We start from the raw sequence: 9,657 nt of genomic DNA on the forward strand, positions 1-9,657 counted from the left end.
TTCAATATGGCACACCACTATGTTTTTTTCTTTACAAGAACAAACCTTGAGTTTGGACTCAAAAACTAAATGATCATGAGAAATTTGAGCGGGACCATAGTTTTCAGAACCGGACCGGATCGGGAGGTCGGACCGTGAAAACAAGAAACCGGGATGAAAACCGATTTTTTAAATATAAAGAACTGGATTTTTTGTTAATTCCGTGAACCGTTAAAACTGGGGTTGGACCACACGAACCAGTGAGAACCGTGCGGTCCAACCCCTTAGCAATTTTTTTTTTAATTTTATTCTACTTAATTAAATTATCCATCTCTTACAAGGAATAAAAAAAATTATAATTAAAATCCTTCAAAGATATTCAAATTTACTTCAAACATTAATCATAAATTTTAATGTTTTCATGGTTATTATTTTATTTTATTAACTTTCTTATTTAATTATTAAATATATGCTTGAAAATCATTAAATTTCTCTCACATATATAGATATATTATCAATTTTACTAGTTTTATAAATTTAATATCTATATTTAGGCTTTAATTAATTATTAAATTAATTATGATGTCATCATGGTTCGATCCCGGTTCAACCTCGGTTCGACCTCAAAAACCTTGAACCTCTCCCTTTTACGGTTTAATGAACGGTCCGGGTCTGAAAACCTTGAGTAGGACATAACAGCCGCCATGCAAAAATAAAAAATCAAAACCAAGACCATTTAGAGAACCATTTAAGCAGGACATAGGCCAACATGATAAATATGTCAAGCATGTTATGTAGTGTCGTGTTCATAGTTATTAAACTTGGACCGGCCCGACCTGGTAGACCGTAAACCCGGTGACCCAACCAACATTCATGTAATCGAGTACCTCCACCCACAAAACACAACACAACCCAACCCGACAACATCGTACAGCGCACGCGACAGTTAGTCCTCAAACTCGCCACTGACTTCACTCCAGCCACGCCTACACACTTTGTGTTCTTTTGGCGGTTCTTCTTTCTCTTCTTTAGACCATGTTGCTGCTAACCTGCGCCCGTCACTGCTTAACGTACGCACCCCCCTCCGATGAAGCCAGCATTGCAATTTGGGCTTAAGGCTTCCACGATTCTTCCTGGGTTTGTCTTTCCCTTTTCTTTTTTCTTTACTTTTATTAATATATCACAATGGATTTTTTTTTTCTTTATTGGGTATGTTTCAGTTTTCATATATGATAAAATTATAAAAATTAAGAAGACAAAAAAGGTCTGAAATTTGAGTTTTTGTTCCTCAAGTTTTAGAAAGTTAATAATTTTGTCAATAAAAATTTCAAAATATATTAGTTTCGTTGGAGAAAGTATATGGGCACAAGGAATCTCACAACAGTTTTACATGAAGCTGAGGTGGTTTGTGAGTTGTGGTGGCCATGGGTTTGTGAAACATTGCTATGAACACAACAAAGTTAGTAACATTTTCACAACTTGTTAAAGGTGTCAGATTGTGATCAGTGTAACATCAGTTTTGTCAAATTACCGATTTTTCCAAAAGCTTAAGCTTTCAAGAGATGGTGAATTTATTCATTTAATCTAACAAATTTCACTGGTATCAACATGTTTATTGTACACAAATCATAACCTGCTGCCCCAGCAGTAATGAGAAATATTGTGAAATTTATTTTGTCTTTAGACTTATTCGGGTGTGTGTGAGTGTGAGGTGATGGGCCCGGGTGTGTGATGAGCCCTAGTGTGTGTGAGGTGCCAAGACGCCTCAACTTGTGAAAATGTTGTGCACATAGAAGAACTCATTTTGTTATTCCGTCTATTTGTCCTTCAAGTAGTTTATTATAGACCATGTCAGATTTTTAACATGTCTTTTATCACTTGGTATTTCTTCATTTGAGGACAAGGATCCTCTCCATTTGAAATGGAACACTCCATTTAGAGTTAAGATTTTATTTCTTCTTATAATGGGAATATATCTAAAATTTTAGATGACATGATGAAACTACTTTATATTTGCAATATTTAATTTGGATCTTAAAATGTTTTCATTAAAAATGTAGAGGATTTCCTCTGGAAGATAAAATTGGTATCTTTTGAATTTTTCAGAGATGAATTTTAATTTGAGGAGTAAAAATATAACTTGGACTACATTTTAGGGACAAGAAGTATATTTTAGCCTTTAAGAGAAGAGAAAAAAAAGAGCTAAATTCCTAGGAGAAGAAAGATTTACATCTGAACTGACTCAGGAAATTGTAGCATTGCAGTACTTCCAAGGAATTTGAGAATTGGAACATTGGTTTCTTTTAAAGTAAGTGCAATGGGGTCTAAGCGATCCCTCTCGAATTCATCAGTGCCTGTCTCATCTTCGATAGTTGAGGACAAGATAGTTGAGGACAAGAAAGATAAGAAACTGAAAGGGTCAATCAGTACAAACCAAGATATGGAGAAGGGTGCTGTCAAGGTTGTTTATTTTTTTCTTTGTTCTCTGTTATATGTCTTATGGTCATTCTGAATTTGTATTGATTAAGATTTGTTTGATACGTAGGAAAATGGTGTAAAAAGCTCTTTAGGTGAGATTCAGAGATTTAAGGATGACCCAGCAAAAATTGAGACAATGACAGTTCAAGAGCTTCGAAGTACATTGAGGTAAGTAGAAGTTTATGTGCTTTGTGAGTGAAATGCCGTTCATTGTATTTTTGAGAATTATTGACTTTTGGAAATAGTCTCTATTAGTATGCTTTCCTGTGGATGATGATATTAGAAATGGGTTATTGATAAATAGGAGAAGGTACATTTCAGCTGTATTTCTTGTAATTTTAAGTGATTTATTATGATTTTGATTTGTCAGGAGTATAGGGGTTCCTGCCAAAGGAAGTAAACGCGACCTTGTGTATGCTTTGAAGTGTTTCGTGGACACAAAAATAGATGGTATTCCTACACTTTATACTGGCATCATGTATTGTGGGTGTTGAGGACATGTAACAAAAACAAGAGAATTTTCTAGATAATCAACTAGTTATTCCAAGCTTTCTATTCTATTCATCGTTGTTCTCTAAACCCTATTGGTGTGCATAGGCGATTTGCTTATTTATAATGGTTAGAAGTTTCTTACATTTGCAGGTGAAAATTCTCCGGTGGTAGAAGAACATGTATCCTACGTTTCTGCTGAAAGTATGTCAATACAAAGTAAGGTTAAAAATTTATCTGAGGAAGAACATGTTGAAAATGTCAACACTGATTTGGAGGTTCCCTCTCTTCCACGGCACAAGGGAAGAATAAAGAAATCTGTAGCTGAGGGAAATGCAGTCAAAGTTGATGCTAAATTGGTCACTATGAAACAAAAGCTGTCAACCAAATCTGATGGGGTTTCAGGTGCTGTAGAATTTATAATTTTTTCTTTTTCCTATCGAGTCTAGTAATGCTATGAAATGATAAAGATTTCTGGAGCTTATCTCTCTCTCTCTCTCTCTCCCTCTGACCCTCTCAATGGTGTGCTTTATTGTTAATCTGCGTCTTCAATTTGTTTAACTTAGATGGTGTGATTGTGCCGGGGTTATTGTTGTTAGGTGGGAAGTTCTCACAGGCAAAGAGAACTTCAGAGATTGTTACTGAAGCTGTTAACGGTGATGAAGTTAATTTGCCCGTTGTAAAGACTGAACCATGGACAATTCTTGCCCACAAGAAGCCTCAGAAAGGTTGGATCCCTTATAATCCGAGAACCATGAGGCCTCCACCTCTTACCAGGGATACAAAGTATGTGAAGCTTATGTCTTGGAATGTCAATGGATTAAGGGCTTATTGAAGTTAGAGGGGTTTTCTGCACTGCAACTTGCTCAAAGGGAAGATTTTGATGTGTTGTGCTTGCAAGAGACCAAATTGCAGGCAAGTTTATAAATGCGTATTTTGTTTCTTGAGGTTAAAAACTTCATGTAAAAGATAAATCAAGGCCCTTATGTTCATTAGAACAAATGACATGTTTCAGTAAGTTTGAGTTTTTGGTTAATTTGCCCCTTAGATAGCTATTAAACTACCACTTATCCAAAACTTTTAGAGTTGATAGGAAAGGGTGAATTTAATCACACAACTGCTATTTTTTGACATTCTCTCTTACACATGGGTCCAGACTTCCCCTTAAAATGGTGTCCTACACATGGAATTTTTGAACTTTTTAAATGGAGGTAGAGTATAGACATGGTTTGATTTGGGACTATTTCTTTAATACCATGATAAATCACCACTTGTACTAAAAGCTTAAACTAATATAAAGGATGAATTCAATCACTTAACCATTATTTTTCTAACAATAAACATTGCTGAACATTTATGCTAAGAATTTGGAATTGATTACATTAACATGTTCTTGGATATAGAGGATTCACTTAGGGTAGAAAGCAGAAAGTTGGGAGAAAGAATTAAGTTATGTGAATCTTAATTTACTTTCAAATTGTGATCCATACTAATTCCCCCCCGCCTTCCACCCACTCCCTTTCTCTGGATGGTGGTTAGATTATCAGGAACAGTTCTGAAGCTATCCAACTGTTACCAATACGTAGTACTAAGACTATTTTTGGGCACTAATTTAAGGTGATAACACAAATGCACACTTGAAAGAAGTGGTAATGGTTAATCGGTTAATCTATTATTGGAAGAGCCAGCCAGATTAAATTTTATTAGTTCTTAATGCATGAGCTAAGTCTTGACTGGCCCCTAATTAATGAACTTTAATAGTTTAAGCACCTTATGGTGCACTGCCATGTCCTACTAGAATTAGATGAAGTACTGGCAAGTAATTCCCATATCATATGTTAGATCATGTCAGAGCCTGAGCTTGGTAGTTAACAGGCAGTTTCTCTTTAGGGGAACTAGAATATTCTTTTCAAAAAATTTCTTACCAAAGCTTGTGTTCTTCTGATTTAATTTTGAAGCATTTGTTTGGCTCATAATTTGTCTGTAATGTATATAAATTGAAGTTTGAAAAGTAGTGAACATTATTCACACACTTGGTGGTCTTAATTACCTCTGCATCTTCCTTTAAATTCACTAAAATAGTAAAAATGTAAAATTGTGCTACCCTAGTAGATGGGATGTATACAAGAGAAAGCCCCAATTTTTTTTAATTAAAAAAAAAATGTTATTTAAAATTCATAATATCACAAAATTCCAATTATTTTGAGAAGAAAGTAAAAAATTAGTTGGCATCCACTTGTAGAGCAATCTCAAAGATAAAAACTTCAATTTCCTTACTAACAGCTCATTCCTTTCAAAAAGTTCTCGCATTCCCTTTCTCTTCAAATACTCCACATAAACCCAAAGGAATGAACTTTTTTTTTTTTTTTTTTGATAAGTCCCAAAGGAATGAACTTTCAAAGTTCAATGTTATGCCATTTGCCAAAATGTCCTTTCCAGCTCACCAGTAGATCAACCTCGGTTCTTGGCGTCACTCACTTAACTCCAAATACACAAAATACAAGGTTTCTCATTTCCCAAGCAATGTAAACGTAAGAACAAATGATTATTTTATTTACCTCTACATCTTTATATGATTGTCTCCCTTTTTAATTGCACTTTCATGGAAACAGGAGAAGGATGTTGAGGAAATCAAGTATCTCATAGATGGCTATGACAATACCTTCTGGACTTGTAGTGTTTCCAAACTTGGTTATTCTGGAACAGCAATTATATCAAGGGTATGGCTTTTCTTTCCCAAGAACAGGCTGTCAATTTATATCTTTAGAACATCAAGTAGATTGCTATTTATGTGATTTTACAATGTGCATTCCTTCTTTTAAATTTTATTATTTAAATGATTTCCTAAGTGAATAAAAGTAAATTGAAAAAAAAATAATAATAATAGATAACAATGAGTTTGATGATAACCCGGAAATTTCTCTTGTTAATTTGAGGATTATCATGATAAAGCTGTGACCTTGAGAAAAGAACCATGGTCTCCACTGCTGCATTGTATATAATTTTTCGGCAACCAAGGTCTTGCACACCAGTCGTTTTTTACTAAAGCTGTTTGTAAATGCTAATAAATGATTAACTGGATTTATGAATGATGTTTTTCATTCTTCCATTTCATGAATATCTGCTGCCTCTTTATATAAATTGCAAGAAAACCTTTCGCTTTTAATAATAATCTTTGTTTGTTGGTTTCTGATAAATTATCACTTTTCTGACAGGTAAAGCCACATTCAGTCAGATATGGCCTAGGCATATCGGATCATGATAGTGAAGGGCGGCTTGTGACAGCAGAGTTTGATTCATTTTATCTGCTTAATGGATATGTCCCTAATTCTGGAGATGGCTTGAAAAGACTGGTATTTGACCTCAAGCATTATATCACTCTTAGTTGTTTTCTTTTCTGGACTAATGACTGTTCTTCTGATTCTAGTCATACAGGGTTACAGAATGGGACTTGTCTCTGAGCAATTACATGAAAGTAAGCATGCTTTTATGTGTCCTCTCTCTCTCTCATAGATATTTTTTATGTCATTCGTTGTATGTTCCATTTCCATGTCTCCTAGTTTGTTTATTCATGCCGCTCTCAGATTTTTTTTTTTGTTTTTTCCTGCTTTTAGATACAAGCAGATTCCTTTGTTGTTCATGTTGGATGTATCTCACTCTGTCATAAAAATAAAATAATCCCAAAAATAAAGTTTTTTTGGCAGCATACACTATTAGATTGAATGATGGGGATTGATTTCTCTACTGAAAGCTTAGTGCTCAACAATTATATGTCTTGATGAGTTTTAATCAGATAAGAGTTTACCTAAAATATAGTTTTAAACAGCCTATGAGCTTAAAAGCAACAATGCATGAAATGCATACATGTGTGTAAGTGTATTATTATTGAGGTCCAAAGTTCTTTGTTAACTATTATTTTACTTAGGTTTATGGTAAAACTTAAAGCTTATGGTGTTTTTTTCATGCTTGATACAGGAGCTGGAAAAGTCAAAGCCTGTCATTTTGACTGGTGATCTGAATTGTGCTCATGAAGAGATAGACATATTTAACCCTGCTGTAAGTGATCCAGATTTTCATGTTGTGTATGAATCCCCCCTGCCTGGTATTGAAACCTTGGAAAATGGATGCAGACCAAGAAAATATTCCAAAAACACTCTAGTAATTTTAACCCCAGGCTGTCAAAAGTAGAAAATAAGGATAAAGAGATGATGTTAATAAGATCAAGAGCCTGTATTGAAGATGCAGATAGTTCTATCTTTCTCACTCCCGTGTAGTATTTTGGTGTTTAACCTTTTAAGGGGTTGTTTCTTTAAAAGCCTGAGGCTTTTGATTTTCTTCCTCCTGTATTCGCAGTGTTTACATGTTAAATGAAGATTTCTATGATTATTTATTCATATATTTATTTAAGTTTATGACAATTGAAAACTTGTAGAGCAAGAAGAGCTGTTTTGAAGAATTTCAAAATTAGCATATTTATTTAAGTTTGTGACAAGTGAAAACTTGTAGAGCTAGAAGAGCTGTTTTGAAGAATTTCAAAATTAGCCGGAAGAGATGAGAAATATCCATAACATCATGCCATGAGATATATAACCTTTGGAGTACCTAAGATATATATTCCAAAATGCAGCCCAAGGGTGATTTTCAGTTTTGGTTCTTCTTTGATATAATAAACAGCAGTTACAGTCCCAACCAACTAGAAAAAGTTTGTCTCCAAACCGCTTTGGAGGAAAATTCCCTCAACCCACAACATGGTAATTGATAAATCATCCATATGTACTTTTAGTCATATGACCTATTTAATGAGTTATGTAACTTGTTTAATAGAATACACACGGATGGTTTTATGTTTTTCCACGTAATGGGTTGGAGGAGATCCTTCAAACCAGTTTGGATGAATTTTTGTCCCATAACTATGTTGTAAACTTGCTGTGGTTGGCTTATTCTAGCATTCAGTGTCAGTTTCAATTCCAGAGTTACAATTTCTTTATTTTTGCATCAATCCATAGGGAAATAAAAGAAGTGCTGGGTTTACCGATGAAGAAAGGAAATCATTTGGGACAAACTTCTTATCAAGGGGCTTTGTGGATACATTTAGAAGGCAACACCCAGGCGTTGTTGGCTATACTTACTGGGGTTATCGGCATGGTTTACGCAAAACAAACAAAGGTATACCTCAGCCAACATTCATAAATCTAGTTGTTATTTTTCTCTCATTGACTTTGATATTTCAGGAGTACGTAACTCCATCCTTCTATGATTACATTTTGATTGTAATTTCGTTCCAAGGATGCATATATCCTTAAAAAAGTATTTTGAGACCAAATCACAGAGGTCGGGTTTCAATCTTATGATGCATTGAACAATGAACCTATAGCTTTGTAAAGATTTCTCAAGGTTTAGTTTTTCTGGTACTTTCATTATATTCTACTTAATGTGTTTAAATCAGTATTCCCATTGTCCCAAGCCTCTTGAAAAAATTATATTTGTTCTTGCATTTAACTGGATTGTATTTTGTTACAGGGTGGCGGATAGACTACTTCCTTGTCTCAGAATCCATTGCAGACAAGGCTTATGACTCATACATTCTCCCCGATGTTGGCGGTAGTGATCATTGTCCTATTGGCCTTATCCTTAAGCTTTAGCTCACCCTGATGGTAGGAGGGCTAGTAGCAATTGTTGCCCGCTTGGTGCTAGGCACTTGGCCTCGTATTCAAACTTTTAGTTTTTCCGACCTGTCAAATGCGATATTTTGGGGTTGTTAATATTCTTTTTGGCTTAAGATTATGTGATCAACCTAAATCAGAACAAACAGAACTTAGTAAGTAGTTAATGGTGGAGGGGTACAAGTGAAAATTTTGTAGAGCTTGTTTTGCCACTGTGCTAACAATATTTCAGGTGTTCTAATGGTTTTTACATTAATTTAGTCTTTTGTCAAGAAGCTTTTATTATTATTATTATTATTATTATTATTTAAGATTGCTGTAATTTACACAGGAGGTTGAATTATGGAATATTTGTAGTGGGTAGAAATTGAAAAGTCATGAAAATTTGAGATTTCCTACTGTAGAAACCATTCATTGACAATAACTGTATCGCCCAAAAATAAACCCAGCATCTTTTGATGTACCTTGAGGACTTGATCCAAGTGAGATCTTGGACCTAAAAAGAGGCATATTCTATGCGGTTGGTGTATGCTTTACTCTCACTCTAGTTAATAATATACTAGCAATAATTATGTCAAGCACCAAGGTTTCCTTTCACTTCTTAAGTTGTCAAAAGTCCATTTTTTAGTGTTACCAATTAACAACATTGTTGAGCATTCACAAAATGGCCATGTTTTCTATTATCGGATTATGCATGATTCTCTTGTTATTATTATATAAACCAAAGCTTTTGACATTTAAAATTATATGTTTTTTTTTTTTTAGAATCATTTTAAATTATATGTTAACTGTATTATTTACATATAAAAATTAGGTAGAAACGTTTTATATATGATTGTGATTATTCTTAATCGCACTTGTGCATGTATAAGGAATTACGTATAATCTCGTTTTTTTTTGGGTTGAAGGAAAGGAATTATAAGTTAGTTTGAATGAAAACAAGTTTTAAGCATAAATATTGGTCAAATTACACTTTTGGACCTCCAATAATACAAGCTTCATCCTTATATAATTAATTTCGTTTCTCAACCATTAATTGTATTTATCT

At 34.1% G+C, this 9,657-nt stretch overlaps 1 protein-coding gene across 1 annotated transcript; it reads left to right on the forward strand.

Annotated features, from left to right (window-relative positions):
- Nucleotides 1–911: 911 nt before the first annotated feature.
- On the forward strand, nucleotides 912–8,894 carry LOC115953668 (DNA-(apurinic or apyrimidinic site) lyase, chloroplastic). Its single transcript, XM_031071420.1, is given in 13 exon segments — nucleotides 912–1,116; nucleotides 2,236–2,440; nucleotides 2,525–2,625; nucleotides 2,828–2,907; nucleotides 3,100–3,351; nucleotides 3,546–3,778; nucleotides 3,781–3,861; nucleotides 5,559–5,666; nucleotides 6,162–6,299; nucleotides 6,374–6,421; nucleotides 6,922–7,002; nucleotides 7,953–8,112; nucleotides 8,467–8,894. Coding segments are annotated over 13 exon segments (1,659 nt in total). The 5' UTR covers nucleotides 912–1,066; the 3' UTR covers nucleotides 8,589–8,894.
- The last annotated feature ends 763 nt before the right edge of the window (nucleotides 8,895–9,657 follow it).

Source organism: Quercus lobata, chromosome 7 (genome assembly GCF_001633185.2).
Source record: "Quercus lobata isolate SW786 chromosome 7, ValleyOak3.0 Primary Assembly, whole genome shotgun sequence".
Classification (NCBI taxonomy): Eukaryota; Viridiplantae; Streptophyta; class Magnoliopsida; order Fagales; family Fagaceae; genus Quercus; species Quercus lobata.